The 19,156-nt window shown below is 42.6% G+C and overlaps 1 protein-coding gene across 1 annotated transcript; it reads left to right on the top strand.

The window, feature by feature from the left end:
* The first annotated feature begins 4,914 nt into the window (after positions 1-4,914).
* Positions 4,915-7,034, top strand: LOC117497389 (zinc finger BED domain-containing protein 1-like). The gene is made up of 3 exons (XM_034149366.1): positions 4,915-5,053; positions 5,289-6,271; positions 6,470-7,034. Exons 2-3 carry the CDS (start codon positions 5,304-5,306, stop codon positions 7,032-7,034), a joined length of 1,533 nt encoding a protein of 510 aa, XP_034005257.1. The 5' UTR covers positions 4,915-5,053; positions 5,289-5,303.
* The last annotated feature ends 12,122 nt before the right edge of the window (positions 7,035-19,156 follow it).

The raw sequence follows: 19,156 nt of genomic DNA, 5'->3' as shown, positions 1-19,156 counted from the left end.
TAAGTCTTCCAAACAATAATTAAAAAAAAATGTTTTAGTATAGTGCAAATCGAACCTCTTCGACTTTTTTTGGAAGGTGGAGGCTGGGAGGAGAGGGAGCATGGAGGAGGTGGAGGAGAAGTGAAGGGGGAGGGAGGAGGCTGGGAGGAGAGGGAGCATGGAGGAGGTGGAGGAGAAGTGAAGGGGGAGGGAGGAGGCTGGGAGGAATCAGAATCAGAATACCTTTATTAGTCCCACAGAGGGGAAATTTGCATCGTTACAGCAGGAAAGAGCCACAGACAGCTTAATGTTACCTATGTTAAGAAAAAAGTACTAAGTTATGATATAATAAAAAATACTTTCCAAAATACAAATCCTGTAACAGTTCTTAGGATTTAGCAGCCAGGTATATATTACACAGTTATTAATGGATTATGTATATCATGTATATATTGCACATATAGCACATATTTCACATAGTATGATGGTATTTAACTGCAGCAAGTTACACAATTTACAAGATACAAAATGCAACAAACACACCTTGTAACGGTTCTAAGGATTTAGCAGCCAGTTATAAATTACACAGTTATCAACGGCATATATATATATTGCACATATTGCACATATTGCACATAGTTGATTGGTATTTAGCAGCAAGGGGTGATATGTGACCTGCTCTATCGAAATCAGTCGCATTGACCCGAAGACACATTTTGAGTTGTATACACTGTTGGAAAGAGGAGATTCCTAGCTTTCTAATGATATCAAGATTGTTTTTGTACTCCAAATATTAAGCAAAATATGTCACATTATATAATGACTGTCACCGAGTCATCATTTTGAGAAAAAGGCCTTCAAAGTTTCCTCTTCTCTGGAATCCATCAATCTGATTGATTATTAGCGGAGCAAATGATCAAAATAGTCCGGAGGGAAAATATTTCCGTTTGGATTACTGGTCTGGGGGAAGCTCGCGAGTGTGTGTGTGTGTGTGTGTTTGTGTATTTTTGCGTTTGTGTATATTGTGTTTGTTTCCCGGGGAAAACACTCACGAGAAACACCGGCTGTTGTTATGCTTGCTGTGACGTTAAGTTACTCCGTTCTCCGCTTGTAAATATGCCGTTACAAGCTTCATAGTTGTATTTATCATCTACATTTGCCGAAACAAGTTTAATATTCTGAAAGCCAAGACTTTGTTTAATTGAAATCAGATGAAAACAAACTGTAACGGACCCTGCCGTGTTATCTATGATTACTATATGCCTTACATTCATAATTTCAGCCGGAGGGAGGGGGAGCTGCGCTACGGAAGAGCAGATTGCGAGAGAGAGGTGCCTGTCATCTTCCCTTTACAAGCTTCACAAATGTATTTATCGTGTGATTTTGGAAATAAAAGTTTCATATTCTGAAAGCCAAGACTTTGTTTATTTAAAATCAAACAAAACACCCGAACCCCGAAAAAATAGTTTTTTACGCAAATCCACGTTTATTTTGAAATGAGCCGTTGCGACTTCCGACTGATTTCGATAGAGCGGGTCACATATAGTCTGTGTTGTGGTGTGTGTAGGGGATGGGGGGGGGTCTACTAGGGGCTGTGCTGGTTGTATAGTCTGACCGCTGCAGGAAGGTAGGACCTGCGGTATCTCTCCGTGTGACAGGTGGGGTGCAGCAGCCTGTCACTGAAGGAGCTGCACAGTGAGGACAGGGTGTCCTGGAGGGGGTGGGACATATTGTCCAGCAGGGAGGACAGCTTGGCTGCCATTCTCCTGTCTCCCACCACCTTCACAGTGTCCAGAGGACTCCCCAGGACAGAGCTGGCCTTCCTTACCAGTCTGTTCAGTCTCTTCCTGTCAGCATCCGAGATGTTGCTGCCCCAGCAGGCCACACCATAGAAAATGGCTGATGCCACAACAGAGTCATAAAAAGTCTGAAGGAGTGCCCCCTGCACCCCAAAAGACCTCAGTCTCCTCAGCAGAAAGAGTCTGCTCTGTCCCTTCTTGTACAGAGCAGCAGAATTATCAGTCCAGTCCAGTTTATTGTTCAGATGAACGCCCAGGTATTTGTAAGATTTCACAATCTCAATGTCCGCTCCCTGGATGTTCACTGGTGTCACGGGGGAGTGTTGGCGCCGTCTGAAATCCACCACCAGTTCCTTGGTCTTCGTTGCATTGAGCTGGAGGTGGTTCCTCTGGCACCAGAGGGTGAAGTCCTGCGTCAGCTCCCTGTAGTCCCTGTCGTCCTCGTTGGAGATGAGGCCAATCAGAGAACTTCTGCAGGTGACAGGTTGCAGTGTTGTGGGTGAAGTCTGCAGTGTAGAGGGTGAAGAGAAACCCTGGGGGCCCCCCGTACTGCTGATGATGGTGTCTGATTGACACTCCCTGGTCCTCACGTACTGTGGGCGGTTGGTGAGGTAGTCCAGGATCCAGGAGGTGAGGTGGTGATCCACCCCCGAGAGCTGTAGCTTGTCCCCCAGGAGTGGGGGCTGGATGGTGTTGAAGGCACTGGAGAAATCAAAGAACATGATCCTCATAGTGCCCCCCGGCTTCTCCAGGTGGGAGAGGGACCTCTGCAGCAGGTAGATGACGGCGTCATCCACCCCGATGGCAGGCTGGTAGGCGAACTGCAGCAGGTCCATTGATGGTCCCACAAGGGGCCGGAGGTGTCCAAGGACCAGCCTCTCCAGGGTCTTCATCAGCTGTGATGTCAGCGCCACCGGCCGGTAGCTGTTGAATTCCTTGGGACGAGGGGTCTTTGGCACAGGTACCACACAGGACATCTTCCACAGTTGTGGTACCCTCCCTTGCTTCAGGCTCAGGTTGAATAGAAGCTCCACAATCCCACACAGCTGGTCCACACAGGATTTGAGGAGCCTCGAGATGATGCCATCTGGACCCACCGCTTTCCTCGCCTTACACTTCTGCAGCTCCCTCCTCACCTGGTTGGTTGTGAAGGACAAGGTGTCGTCAGCGGGTGGAGAAGAAACAGGGGCTGATGTGAGAGGTGTCTGTGAGCTGATGACCGGGGGCTGAGTAGAGGTGGGAGGGGTGACAGGGCCATTTCCAGGCAGTGTGGACAATGGGGGGTGCAGCAGGGGGGGAATGGGTCGGGGGGGGGAGGCGCATGACTGATCAAATCTGTTGAAAGAGAGGGAGGATGGAGGAGGTGGAGGAGAAGAGAAGGGGGAGGGAGGAGAGGGAGGAGGTGGGAGGAGAAGAGAAGGGGGAGGGAGGAGGCTGGGAGGAGAGGGAGGAGGGGATGAGAAGAGAAGGGGGAGGGAGGAGGCTGGGAGGAGAGGGAGGATGTGGAGGAGAAGCGAAGGGGGAGGGAGGAGGCTGGGAGGAGAGGGAGGATGGAGGAGAAGAGTAGGGGGAGGGAGGAGGCTGGGAGGAGAGGGAGGATGGAGGAGGTGGATGAGAAGAGAAGGGGGAGGGAGGAGGCTGGGAGGAGAGGGAGGATGTGGAGGAGAAGCAAAGGGGGAGGGAGGAGGCTGGGAGGAGAGGGAGGATGGAGGAGAAGAGTAGGGGAGGGGGGAGGCTGGGAGGAGGAGAAGGACAGTGGAGGAAGAGTGCTGAGCGGAAAAGATGGTGAAGCAAAGAGGGTGTAAGTTCAAGAATAGATTCCGGCTCCGGCTCGAGCCGGAGGGCTCTGGCTCTTGCTCTGGTCCAGGGGGGGCTGGTGGAATGTTTTCCACCGGGGTTACAGGACCAGCAGAAGTTGTCCCAGCTTGTTGTGCAGCAAACCACACTGCAAATGTTGAAAATAATACAAGGGAAAATTAATAGAACTAATTTTAAGGAAGACTTATTTTTGGCCTTACTTGCAAGAAATTAATCAAATTCATTGAATTCCCCTCTTATTATAATTCAATCAGGTAGTTCTTAAAGGAGGGGTAGGTAAGTTTGAGAAACCGGCTCGAGATTAGTGCTGTAGCGACGCGTCGACGACTTCAAAATATCGTCGACGACATATTTCCTCGTCGACGCATCGCCACACACACGTGGGTCACCCAAAACAACAACAAGCAGTTCGCAATCGCACTTTAAACACTATGGAGACTGAAACGGCTACCACCTCCTCCTCACAGGATTGCGCACGAAGCCCTGCAAAAAGCCCCCAAACAAAAACATCTCCAAAACGCAAAGGCATTGTTATTTGCAGTCTTTGCCAAATGGAGTTGGCATACCACACTAGCACAACAGCGATGTTGGAGCATTTAAAGCGGAGGCACCCCCTTGTCTCTCGTGGAGGGAACAATGATAAGTAAGTACTAACTTTGGCTAAATTAATTCCACGTTTGTGTAGTGTGTTGTGCAGCTTGAGTTCTGTGCACTTCGGTAGTGCTAACTATCTTATAGCTCTCTGTGCGGTTTGTTCGTGCTTGGTTGGTTAGTAGTTAATGTTAGCTACCTAGCTAGCGGCGCCAGCTATGTGTTAGTTAACGTTTGTCAGCATTTAATGTTGGCTGGAATGGTAGCTAGTTTACGTCTGCAGAACACCGCTATCTCGCTGCTACTAACCCGGAACGAACAAACTGCACAGAGAGCTAACTCATGTTGTGGTCGTTTACGAGTCAAACATAACATTAGACTAACGTTAGTCAGCTTATAGTATCAATGTATGTCAACTAACGGAGCCAAGCAATGTCCAGGCCAGGGCTGCACGTAAGCTGGTGCACAGTTGTCATGAATTAATTAATGTTTTTATGAGCATTGAAAACATTAAAATTAGCACCAGCACATCCAAGTGTGATAGGGCTCATATGAGTTGCACTACCAAACATTTTCACTGTGTAGATATAGTACTCTACAAGCTTTTAGATAAACATGAAATGCATTGTTGGACTTAACATTGTTTAAAAAGTAACCACATTAGCCTTCAAGTAAGCTAATTATACCATAGCACTGCAATGAGTTTAAGAGTAGATTTAATATGCCCCACTGTCATAGCTGTTGTTCCATTGTTCATTGCTGTTGTGTTTTCTAGGACAAAGCAAAGAACCTTGCCGTCCTATCTTGGGAAAGAGGCGCAATGCACTCCACAGAAGGCAGCCGAACTCAGCAAAAGAATCTTGAGAGTAAGTAATTATTTGCTTCCTTTGAGCATCTTTTAGGAGGGAATGGCTGTCCTGATCCCATTTATTGTGTCCTGATTTATTAGCTAGTTTATAGGTGTTTCTTCACTTGGCCTTTTTATTTGTGTCCTTGTTTGGATTGTGTAATAATTAAGCTTCTTACACTGTAAGCAACATAGCTCTATGAAAGGTGCTGTGTTGTTATTAATAATAATAATATATTTGTTTTATCTTACAGGTGATCGTCAAAGACATGAGGCCTTTGTCTCTCGTTGAGGGTGAAGCCTTCATAGATATGATTGAATATGCCTGCCCAGGCTTCAAATGTCCCTCCAGGTGGTGGTTTACCAAGCAGCTGGAGAAAGCATACCAACGTGTTCTTGACGATCTGAAGGGAAACTTAAAGAAGAGGTCCTCAAAGATAACGCTCACCACCGATGCCTGGACAAGTATTGCCACGGAGGCATACCTTGGAGTGACTTGCCACTACATTAATGAAAACTGGGAGATGGTCTCATTTGTTCTTTGCACAAAGCCCCTTGAGGACAGACACACTGGTGACAACATCGCTCTCTGGATTGAGGAGGTCGCTGAGAAGTTTGACTTTTCTCTCCATGATGATGTCCAGGCAATTGTCCACGATAATGCAGCGAACGTTGTGAAAGCCCTTAGAATCCTTGAGGAGAAGCATGGTGTTGCCTCACTTCGATGTGCTGGCCATACCACCCAGTTGATTGTCAACCATGCACTGAAAGAGCCCCGAATCAACAAGGCACTTGGGGCAGCAAGGAGCCTCGTCACATACTTCCACAGCAGCGAGGTCGCCACCCTGAAGCTGAAACTCAAACAAGAGCAAATGGGCACACCGCAACACAAGTTGTCACAGGATGTACCCATCAGATGGAATAGCTCTTTTTACATGATCAAACGCCTCCTTGAGCAGCGGTGGCCTGTAACCGCAACCCTCTCAGACCCAGAGGTCACCAAGGCAGCAAAACACTACCTGGATATGAGAGCTGACCAATGGAGCATCCTGGGGGACCTACGTCAAGCACTTGAGCCCTTCGAGCAAGCCACCGTCTTCCTGAGTGGAGAGGCATATGTCACGGTCTCTGTCCTGCCTCCGCTGGTGAAAGGCCTACAGCAGTCCATGCAGAAAGCCTTTGAGTCTGCTCAAATTGCCACCTTCCAAACTGCAGCCGCAGCACAGATTGCTTCAAGGTTAGTTTACATATTCAGCTCTTTAAATCTCTTATAGTGAACTAACTGAATATTTGAATTAAACTTTCCCAGTTTGCATCAATGTTTTCCCATTGTGATTCTATCATGTAGAGCTATGGATTCTACTGTTATCTTTCTCTTGAAGCACCTTGAATTTCTTTGATTTAAAGTGTGCACATTAAATCCATTATTTTTCAGATGGAAGGTTGAGACTACTTATGACGAGGACGGGAAGAATGTGTGCATCTTCGCCGCGGCCCTTGATCCGAGATTCCGAAAACTCAAGTTCCTGTCCACAGACGACATCCTGAAGGTGAAAATCAAACTTCAGACCCTTGCACTTGATGCCAGACGAGTACGAGTGAGGGAAGAGCCTGACTCCCCCAGTGGCCAGCTAGATCACTCAAGAGGACAGAAGCCAAAGTCTGTCCTGGACACATTGCTTGGGTCAGATGAGGAGGAGGAGATGGAAGATGACGACCCAGCCCATGACCAGAGGGAAGATGCTGTCAGGAATGAGGTGCTTCTGTACTTTGGGGGGAGAGCCATTCCAAAGGACAAAAACCCACTCCAATGGTGGAAAGAAAATGAAACAAAGTTCCTCTCCCTGGCTGTTGTGGCGAGATCTTATCTGGCTGCCCCTGCAACATCCACACCTTCTGAACGTCTGTTCTCAGCAGCAGGGACCATTGTGAGCAAAAAAAGAGCAAGCCTCACCAAAGAACACGTGGACATGCTCACATTCCTCCACAGTAATTCATAGTAGGAGGAGTAGAGTTGTGAGGGAGGAGAGAAGGAGGAAAGTGGCCAGTACTTATATTGCAGTAATTGCACACTCATTAGCATGTAAGCTGCCAGAATAGTAGTTAAGAGAGTCAGTTTCATTGTGCATCAGGTTCTGTGTTGGGACTGTTATATTGTGTTAAACACTCAGGAATTTCTGTACTGTGCACGGCACAGTGTTTGTTTTTGCACTACATTTTTTATATTTTGTACAGAAGAGATTTTTTGTTGGACTGTAAGAGTAAACAGGCTGGCCTTTTTATTTTGTATAATTTTATTCTATATTTCTTATTTTGCTGTGCAATTAAAAAAAAACTATATTATTAAGAATGTTTTGGTATTTATTTGAGATACATTATGTATGTATGTGTTAATCGAACAACAGAAAAATAATCGTTAGATTAGTCGACTAATCGATAAAATAATCGCCCGATTAATCGTTTTCAAAATAATCGTTTCCCCCCAGCACTACTCGAGATACACTTTTTGTTATATTCCATGGAATGCTCTTAACATCCCGATAGCAATTAATATCTTAAGTGCTTTGACAAAAAATCCATAAAAAAATGTCATCTGTGGAAGCCGTAGTACTGTAAAAAGCACGACCAATCATTTTAGCCGGCTAAACAGTCTCCAAAAGAACAAAAAGAACACGGTCAAAAGACTTTTCCGTTTCCCCGTCTCATCACCATCAGCTGTGTCCTATCAACCTACCATATATAGGCATATAGCCATGCACGTGATACTGACGCACATAACAAATAAGTGAGCCTTAAATTAATACATTTTAAACCATAGTATGACACAAAAAATACCTTTAGATGGTGAGTTTAATCTAATTTATATTATTATCAAGCCTAACTATCAGACAATAATAACTACATGAAAATGGCTCTAACAGGGGCAGACCCACGCGACACATGTTTTCCGCCCAAGGGAATTTGGGGCCTGGCAGGAGGGGCACAGTTTTTTTTTGGGCTTTGTCATTCTGCAAATGAAAGTTAAACATAGAGGGATTATCTCAAAAATGTACTGTCAGTTGATCAATTTCTCTGCAAATACACAAATATCTTATTAAGTTAATACTCAATATTAAATGCAATTGGAGAGATAGAAGATACAGTCTAATATGCTGTGAATACTTGACATAGTGCATAAACTTCCAATGGTTTGAAGCTATTTACTATATTCATATGTATGTGAATATTCAATATATTCAAACACAAATGACAAGTGGGGTTTTTGTATAATAGAATGTAACACTTAAACGCCAATGCTAAATGAATCCATTTTGAACAAAGTTGAACAACATCATGTTAATAATTAGGCTAATGTGTACTGAGTTGTAATATACTGTGTAATTTGTTCACATATAAACATCATGACATTAAATTATGGCATTCCTTCTTCATGACAGCTTATGGTAAAAATAACAAATGACCAGCGACATAAAATATTGACTAAATATCATGAATATTATTATCCAAGTGTCGAATAAATTATAATAATTACAAATACTTTCGCTCCAGAGTCCTCTTTGTTTTGATGAGGGATACAACTAACAGTGCTAGCTTCTTTGATGACTACTACATTGTACTAACATTGGTCAGCTAGCTAGCCAAACAGGTGGCTAATGCTAGCTTCTAAATGAGCCCTTACGGGCCGTCTCCACGGCAGCGTTAAAAAAATCTTGGAGGTGGGCGTATCTGAAGCTTGGGGATTTTTTTGCGATCAACCAATCACATGAATCTCCCACCCGCGACATACGAAGCCAAAAAGCCCGAAGTAAACTGGATATAAACTCCCCAAAACAGGCGAAAACATACCACTGTCTCTGCCACCTCCCTCCATGCCTGGCTCCTCCGGTTTATATCCCGGTAGGTCTGGTCATAAAGCACCGGGTGATTGATTCGCTACCGCTAATTTCTCCTCCATTTTTTGGAATATGAGGAAATGATCTGCGGTATGTCTCTCCCAGCATACACGCCGTTTGATTGGCTAGAGCTTGAACTGTCAGATTTGCGTACACGGGATTTGATTGGCTGACGCTTCCTCCTCAGCTTCAAAAGTTGAACATTGTTCAACTTTGGATCTTGAAAATCCTGAGAATCTCCGCTCGCCTGCCCACAATGCATTTCGGCGAAAGCGAAAAAAAGTGACGTCACCCCATTCAAAGTGAATGGGCAGAAGTGTTTCAAGATTTTTTAACGCTGCCGTGGAGACGGCCCGTTACTGCAAAAAATAAAAAAACGGTAACACTTTATATTAAGGTACACAAATTAACCATCAACTAGCTGTTAATTAACATGCATATTAGCAGTATATTGGCTCTTTATTAGTAATTATAAAACACTTATTAATGCCTTATTCTACATGACCATATTCTACAAGTAATAGGCCATTAGTTGAGAGTTTTTCCTCAATAACCCTCTAATTGGAGCTTATTTATTGCAAGTAAGGAAGTTGTTGTACATGAGTTTGGGTCTTAATATGCTCTGCTCAATAGCCAGTAGTACCACAAGAATAGTAATTCTCCCATAATAACACTTAACAAATATGATCTATTCTTATGTAACAATACATGAAAATATAAGTGTTAATTGTGTCTAAATAACTTAAAATTAGGTATTTATATCTAAGAACATGTTCCCTATTTTAAAGTGAAGTCTTGTTCATAACCAATAAGCTAGTAGTTTGACTCTAATTAGGTATTTCTATCTAAGAATATGTTCCCTATTTTAAAGTGAAGTCTTGTTCATAACCAATAAGCTAGTAATTTGCCTCTAATTGACCTGAACAGATTCCCTATTCTAAAGTTGCCTCCTCTTCACACTTTGTAAATACATTATAGCACACAACTACTGAAATTAATCTCAATAATAAATTAACAAAGTAGGCACACGTTGAAATATCTGTTTTATTAATGAACCACTGAAGAGAGGTTCAGACACATACCAAAACATGTCAAGTTTCTCCAAGGCTGAGAACACATATGCAGCCTGTATACTTCTTAATAAAAACTGATTTTTAACAGAGTTTATCTATTTGTGATCATACTGTGTGACCTGTTTGTATGTACTTACACAGGGTTCTTACACCTTTTCCAAAGTCAAATTCAAGCACTTTTCAAGCATTTTCAAGGTGCATTTTCAAGCTTTTCAAGCATCTTACAGCTGTTGTAAATTACATATTTATATACACATACTTATACTCAAATGATTATTTCCCTACCTCACATTAAATCAGATGTTCTTTATGCTATAAACAACCAAATGTGTGTTTCATAATAGCATTCTACATGAGGATGAAACATTAAAAATGTTAGAAAAGAAAACTAAGTTTAATATTTCAAAATGTGTGACCCATCTGTACGTAGACTGGGCATCCCATATAACCTGGCTGAGCCAATATAAAACAATCAGCCAAATAACTTTTCAATATATTATTGATTACTATTTTTGAGGTACTTTTAGGTTGGCAGTAAATACAAGTCAGAGGTAAATGGTGTACTTTGACTCCACTACATGTATTTAATACCTTTAGTTACTTTACAGATGTGGATGAATGATGTGAAATATAATCAAGTGTTAAATCAGACTTTAGTTCCACCTGGAGTAAATTCACAAGCTACTCTGTAGTATACAAAGTCATTCAAACTAGCTGCAACTTTACCAGCTTTGATAACACTTTCATGATCAATCATTATAAAACATATCATATACAATTATTAGGGATGCTCCGATCGCCAATTTTGGAGCCGATCGCCGGAATCAGTATCGGCCGATACCGATATCGCTCTCTTTTCCTCTCTCCCCCTCTCTCTCTCTCCTGACAGCCCGTCAGTATCTCCTGCAGCTCACTGATCCAGTAATGAGCGACCCGACAGTGAAGAATAAATATATTTATAACTAGTTTAGCTTGTTCCGGAGGTAGATGAAATAGCTAAGTGTGTTAGGTCTAACTCTTAATGTGTGTTCTGCTCCGCTCACCGGTCCGTCACAGCGGGTGGAGCTGCAGGATTTCTGCTTCACACACGTTGCATACCGCTATTTTATTGTCATTTTCGGACACTTAAAATACTGCCAGACTAGTGAAGCCATTTTGGCGAGCTTGTTTTGCCGCGCACAGAGAAAAGTGTCATGTATTTTACATGCAACGATGGCCTAATCTAAAATGTTCTACTACAGCGTACCTTTTGTGTGGTGTGTGGCTCGTCAGCGCAGACTCTCGCATCGTTATTGTTGCACACTTTGCAGGAGGCTACTCTTGGGCTTCGCTTGACCCTCGTCTTAGCCATGGCTTGTATTTGTCTTCTGCTAGCCAACGCTCGTTGAAACGGCAACCTTCTGGCATACTGTCATCTATCACTCTCATCAGAATGCCCAGGTCACACACGTAACAAAAACACTTGCAGGTCACGCGCATAGCGCGGGAAGGTCGGAGCGGAGCTGTTTTATGTAAAAGCGAAGCAATTAAGCGCGCTCCGAGTTCTTTATTTTCTTTTAATCTAAAAAGCGAAGTAAAGCATTTACAATTTCAAGCACTTTATCCCAAATTCAAGCACCATTCCCAAAATTCAAGCACTTTTCAAACCTTGAAAACACCTCGTACAATTTCAAGCATTTTCAAGGATTTCCAGCACCCGTACGCACCCTGTTACACAATAGGTGTACTGTTCTCTCTATGTGTTGTACTGTCTCAGTGTGAACATAGATTAAACAGCCAGCCAAACTCTTTTGAGAGTCAGGGAATGAGCAGCCATGCTCCTTTATTGACTTATTTGCAGTCCACTGACATTCAAACTGAGTGAAACTATAAAACAAAAGTTACAAGGCACTTAATGATCTCATACATGCAAGGGTAACATACACAGATTAACACTTAGGACCGCTAAGTGTAAACAAGGTAAATATAGCTAATGCCAGTGTTGTAGTCAAGTCACCAATTCACGAGTCCAAGTCACTCTCGAGTCACCACTCTTCGAGTCCGAGTCCAAGTCCGAGTCACCAAGGGAGAGTCGTAGTCGAGTCCGAGTCACCCAAGGAGTGTCCGAGTCGAGTCCGAGTCATCATTACCTGTGTTCGAGTCCGAGTCCAAGTCCGAGTCACTCAAGGAGTGTCCGAGTCGAGTCCGAGTCATCATTACCTGTGTTCGAGTCCGAGTCCAAGTCTGAGTCACCTAAGAAGAGTCCAAGTCAAGTCCGAGTCACAAGTCTTCATGTATTAATCTTCGTGGATATATGTGTTGACATGTAGCTGCTCCTCTACATTGCTTTTATCCTGTCATGTTATACTAATCTGTCTATTGAACTGCTGTGAAGCCAGTTTGGCTACAATTCTTGTAATAGGTGCTATACAAATATAAAGCTTATTACTAATATTAATATTATTATTATTATTATTATATATAAATAAACTATGTTTAAAATGAGTTACCTTTTAGAGAAGTGATTATATTTGTATGCCAATATTTTCCTATGGTAAATTTTCATTTTGCACTTTTATTTTGATAGTAATAAGATCGGGACTCTTATTTTGAAGGAACTTTTACCGGTTAAATCGGTTTACTGATAAAGATTTAGCCCCAGAAAGCACATGGCTACTTAGCATGCAAAGTGACGTCATTCTGCATGTTAAGTAGCTTTCGTGTTATGGCTGAATCTTTATTTATTGATTAGATCACGTTACTCTGATGATAGTGTTCAAGACAGTCTATATGTCTGAACTCGATGTTTAGAGTAATGTGTTACAGAGCCTTCTCTTCAATATTGTTTCCACATTGAGCATTTTGCGCTGCTCTTTTCCAATGTGGAAGCAGAATGTGTGAAAGCATACAGCACGATGCGGGGTGTGTCTCTAGACATCTTTAGACTGGAATAGCGGGGCCCAGTACGTGAACTCGCCTCGCAGCCGGTGCACACGCCAGGATAGAGGACATCAGACTCCAGAGAAAACTTGCTCGAGTCCGAGTCCAAGTCGGAGCGTCAATGTACAAGTCGAGTCCGAGTCATCGTGGGGGGAAAAATTCACGAGTCCGAGTCCGAGTCCAAGTCAGCGTACGCGATAATTCACAAGTCCGAGTCCGAGTCCAAGTCATCGTGCGCGAGAATTCACGAGTCCAAGTCCGAGTCGCGTCAATCAGTGCGCGAGTCCGAGTCGAGTCACGAGTCCCGAAAATCGGCACTCGAGTCCGAGTCCAGGACTCGAGTACTCCATCTCTGGCTAATGCTAGCTGTGCAATAAGCATGCTATTATGGCTAACGCTAGCATGTATGCTAACGCTACCGTGTATGCTAACGCTAGCGCGAATGCTAACGCAAATGCTAGCGCGAATGCTAACGCATTTTCTCTGTGTTTAGTTTAAACATTTCTAAATGTCATCACATAAACACAATATGTGTTACTAAGGCTTACACTTACACTTACGGGCCGTCTCCACGGCAGCGTTAAAAAATCTTGAAACGCTTCTGCCCATTCACTTTGAATGGGGTGACGTCACTTTTTTTCGCTTTCGCCGAAATGCATTGTGGGCAGGCGAGCGGAGATTCTCAGGATTTTCAAGATCCAAAGTTGAACAATGTTCAACTTTTGAAGCTGAGGAGGAAGCGTCAGCCAATCAAATGCCGTGTACGCAAATCTGACAGTTCAAGCTCTAGCCAATCAAACGGCGTGTATGCTGGGAGAGACAGACCGCAGGTCATTTCCTCATATTCCAAAACATGGAGGAGAAATTAGCGGTAGCGAATCAATCACCCGGTGCTTTATGACCAGACCTACCGGGATATAAACCGGAGGAGCCAGGCATGGAGGGAGGTGGCAGAGACAGTGGTATGTTTTCGCCTGTTTTGGGGAGTTTATATCCAGTTTACTTCGGGCTTTTTGGCTTCATATGTCGCGGGCGGGAGATTCATGTGATTGGTTGATCGCAAAAAAATCCCCAAGCCTCAGATACGCCCACCTCCAAGATTTTTTTAACGCTGCCGTGGAGACGGCCCGTTACAGTCATTGCTTTCTGACGGACTTCACCCTTTTACTCTTCAGGTTGCATAGGGAAAATTAGTAGCAGTCTACTACCATGCTATTCAGTTCACTTTCTCCTACTTCCTGTACCCGGTTTCCTGTCTAACCTTCAGTATAAATTTCACAAAAATATAAATGCAAATATGAAACATACAGGTCAATATCACCTTGCTATTGGTAGCTGAACTGTCAATAGAGAACCGCAGTGACGCGTCCTAAAACCCGGAAGTAAACTCCTTCCGGTTCCTTCGTCAAAAACGCAATGCAATTTCTCCATAGGATTTTGGAAAATAGCTCGAAATAAGGTCTGTGGTTAACACACATTTAAGAGACGGATCACGTTTTGTTCAGCCGGATAATATCCACATGTCTACCCTACTTTTATAATTTTCGAATCATAAATCTAGTCGCCAGAAGCAAAATGCTAACGTTATGCTATAAACGAACTACAGCAGAGTCACGCTTCAACGTCACGCCAACTTAAGATCCATATTCAAACATACAGATTCTAAATGGTACAAGTTGAAGCGTTTGTTTGAACAGTTTGCAGGAGGCAGGTACTTGCTTTCAAGCAGAACAGGGCAAACAAACTTAGCGGGAGTGTTTTACGTGTTCGGTGTAATGACGTAAAACGGCCTGGACAACTTCTGTAGTCCTATTCAGCCACATGTTAACAACCATCGTTTTTCAGACACGTAAACTCTTCAAAAATCACCAGCGGGGTCACTGCTGATGTATTTAATGTCGTAGAACAAAATGTGATCTGTCTCTTCAATTTGTGTCAAACACAGACCTTATTTCGAGCTATTTTCCAAAATCCAATGGAGAAATTGCATTGCTTTTTGTCGAAGGAACCGGACGTGGTAAAAATGCTAACTTACTTCCGGCTTTTAGGACGCGTCACTGCGGTTCTCTATACCCCAAAACATATTCTTAAATATAAATACCTAATTTTGAGTTATTTAGACACAATTAACACTTATAGTTTCATGTCTTATTAGATAAGAATAGATCATATTTGTTAAGTGTCATTATGGGATAATTTAGTGGGAATGCTGATACAGCATTCCAACTATATGTTATGCTACGGACAAAATTCTTATTATTCCGTCCAGTTATTTTGTCCGTCTTCTCCTCCCACATTCAACATCGCAGAAACTCCGTTCAAACATCAAAACGTTCAGCTCGGTCGGGAATCAATGGCTATTACTTTTATCATTCATAACTTTCATAATTCCAAAGATACATCCCATAATTCATCACATTTTTAACATTTTAACTTTATCATTGCGCAGCTCGTTAAGGCAGAGCCGTGATGTCACAGCTAGAGGGTAGGAAATCTTGAAATTTGCCTTCATATTTTTTTTTAAAACTGCCATAATTCCCAAACCCTACATTCCTGAGATATAATTTTTCATGAAAAACGTAGGAAAACATCTCGTAGCTTGAAAAATGACAAATAATTAAGCAAAATGCCTCTTGAGGGCATGAAGTGACAAAAACGTTCAACATGTCTCCATTAAAACCCATTGTAATTTCAGGCTGATATTTCCTCACACCTTTAGTTAAACTGCCAAAAAGGCCACATTATTAACCCGGAAGTACACAAAAATTACACTTCAGATACTCAACTTCCTTGACATGCTTCACGTTTTGAAATTTCACAGATATCTGTTATCGTTCTTCCACAAAACGTTCACATGTAAGAGGTTTATCTGTCATTCAGAACAATGCAAACCTCTGATCTCTTCATAGCTCGTTAGCTCAACTATAAACACCTGTGTAATGGAACACGATGATGTCATCACTCCAACTGACAGCAGTCAGTTCTAACTATTCATTTCATTCTCTCTCTCATCCCTCGCCATAAAAGACGATGTCCCTTTAACTCCTATGAAAATGTTCAAAAAGTGCTCAAAATTCACATGTGTGCTAACAGTCCAGCCGTGAAGACATCTACGGGACATGCCGTTGCCATGGCAACACAATGCTCGCCATGAAACACGGTTTTCTCATAACTTCAGTGAAAATGCTTCAAACGGCCCAAAACTTCACAGGTTTGGTAACGATGCAGCCATCAACGCATCTAAGCGTATTATGGGGTGTCATCAAATGCCGTTGCCATGGCGACAGATCATTCGCCATCAAGTTACTTCAAAAGTTTGCAGTTCAAATATTCTGCTGCTTTTCCAAGCCTTTGTACTTTCTTTTCTTCACTCATCACACATTCAAGCCCCCAGTGTTCATGTATCATTTCAATCTAAATTCTTCACTTTCTTCATACACATTACATTTCAGCATACCAATTCAGCATCAGCTTTTCAGCATAAAGCATTCCCACTAGCATTTTCTTCAGGAATTGCATTCTCTAATCAAATCAAATCAAAGTTTATTTATAAAGCACATTTAAAAGTGATTTTTGGTTGGGCCAAAGTGCTGTACATGTAATAAATACTACAATCATAAAAACACATTACTACAATCACAATAAAAGACAATAAATTACAACAGATATATATAAAAAAAAAAAACCACAGGGATAAGTCAGGAAGTCGTGCTCCGCTCTGACTAAAAGGCCAGGGAGAAGAAGTGTGCTTTAAGAGTAGATTTAAAAACCCCTGGGGTCTGGGCCGACCTCACATGGAGGGGCAGAGTGTTCCAGAGCCTAGGGCCAGCTGCTGCGAAGGCTCGGTGCCCTCTGGTTTTGAGCCTGGTCTTGGGCACTATCAGCAGCAGCTGGTCAGCCGACCTTAAGGCTCTGGCTGGGGTGTAGCGCTGGAGGAGTTCAGCTATATAGGCCGGAGCCAGCCCATTTAGTGCTTTAAAAACAAATAAAAGGAGTTTAAAATCAATTCGGAACCGAATTGGAAGCCAGTGCAGTGAGGCCAGAATTGGGGTGATGTGGTCACGCTTTTTGTGGCCAGTCAGAAGACGTGCAGCTGCGTTCTGCACTAGCTGCAGGCGTTTAATTGACGCCTGGTCCATACCCACATACAGAGCGTTGCAGTAGTCCAACCTCGAGGTAACAAAGGCGTTAATAACCCTTTCCAGGTCTTTAAAAGATAAAAACGACTTGGTCTTGGCCAATAGTCGTATTTAAAAAAAGCAGGTTTTGACTACGCTGCTGACCTGCTTATCGAATTGAAAAGCGCTATTGAAGGTCACTCCAAGGTTCGTGACAGAGGGGAGGATATTATTTTTGAGGGATCCCAGAATATCAACCTGGGAGGCTAGAGGTTGGGGTCCAAAAAAGATAACCTCAGTCTTGCTCTCATTGAGGTTGAGGACATTTTGGCTCAGCCAGGATTTGATCTCTGCTAAGCAGTCCATCAATAGCTGTAATGAGTTTACATTTGAATTGAGTGGCAGATAGATCTGTACATCGTCGGCGTAGCAGTGGAAGGGGATGTTGTGTTTTGTGAGAATTGAACCTAGGGGCAGTATGTACAGTAGTTACTATTCTTGTGCTACTACTGCCTTATTAGGCCCATATTGAGCAGAGCATTTTAAGACCCAAACTCATGTACAACAACTTCCTTACTTGCAATAAATAAACACTAATTAATGGCTTATTACTTGTAGAATATGGTCATATAGAATAAGGCATTACTAAGTGTTTTATAATGACTAATAAATAGCCAATATACTGCTAATATGCATGTTAATCAACAACTAGTTGATGGTTAATTTGTTTACCTTAACCTGTTAAGCACCAAGCCTGTTTTTCATGTTTCAGGCTCGAAAATGACATGCCCAAAACAAATGACTACAACTTAACTTCTAAAAGGGTTATATGAATAATTTCTTTTATCAAAGCAAGGTTACATATGTGAGTTGGATGTAGAAGTGTCAGAATCAATATAGATGTTTTTTATTTTAAAGAAAATTCAGATTTTACATAGTAAAAAACTGTAAATTATAGTGTCCGTCCAAAAATTCTTTTTTACTTATAGTGAAAACTACCCTTGGATGATGGGTTAGTAGACTAAAAGCTTTAGGAATCCAAAGTACAACATATAATAAGTACCCTGTATCAAGATTGATGCAAAACAAGTGACATTTTACCTTTTTAGAGAGGTTTAGCCAAAACCACTCCACCTCTGAGGTGATTTGGGTGAAAATGTTTTTTTTCCCATATCTCTGGCCCCCCTTGGTCGATTTGGATGGTTGACACCTCTTTCTGACCGTTAGAGCCAATATAATCGAAGGGGGAGTCCCCCACACACACACGTTGTGAAGAGAAGAGGTGGGGGCTTCGCGCATGTAATTTAGCATCAGAGTGGACCTATCTCTAGCTCTGACATTTGGAAACGAAAAAGCAGTTTTATTGCTTATGGATTATCAGAAATCATTTCAAAGAGGACACAGACACATTGGATTAACCTATGGATTAACTGCAGCATCGTTTTTTTATCGTTTTAATGCCATTGAAGACCAGTTTTGACCAAGGTAAGCCATGTTAGCGTTTCTAGCTACCTAGCTCCACATGTTCTGATGTACGCTTTCGTTTATAGCGTAGGTTTTATTTTGAAAAAAAAAAAAAAATATCAGTTAGATGAGTTTCTTCCCGTTACATGGATATAAAACATTCATAGTTTATTAAATGAACATGCCCTCAGACACTGTTTCCTGCAAGATGTTGCGGCAGTGCCCCGGTACCGGGGTCTCTCGGGCTTAACAGGTTAAACTGCGGCAGTCATGGATAGCTGGAGCGCTCCCCTGAGCGTAAAATACCGCCGCCGATGGGAATACATTGCAATCAGTTGAAAGTTCTTTGCGTCCGTTTATGAAGCTGAATGACACTCGGTGCGTCACAACTGTACGCCAAATGACCCTGACAAAGCGTCGGTTATTGAAGCGTAGGGAGTGATACTGTCTCAAAAAAATATAGCCTATATACCGATTTGATCAAATATGAAAGTCAGCCGAATTAGTATTGATACTGCAAGGACACGTATTGTGTGAAGAGAAATTAAAGATGTGTTTTAGTTGCGGTTATATTTATGATCCACGTCATGCATCCAGTTTCCTTGTAGGAGTTCTGGTTCGTCCAAGTCTTCTAATCAGGGCTCTATAAATAAAG

Source organism: Trematomus bernacchii, unplaced genomic scaffold (genome assembly GCF_902827165.1).
Source record: "Trematomus bernacchii unplaced genomic scaffold, fTreBer1.1, whole genome shotgun sequence".
In the NCBI taxonomy this organism is placed as follows: Eukaryota; Metazoa; Chordata; class Actinopteri; order Perciformes; family Nototheniidae; genus Trematomus; species Trematomus bernacchii.
This window is presented reverse-complemented; position numbering and strand designations above follow the sequence as displayed.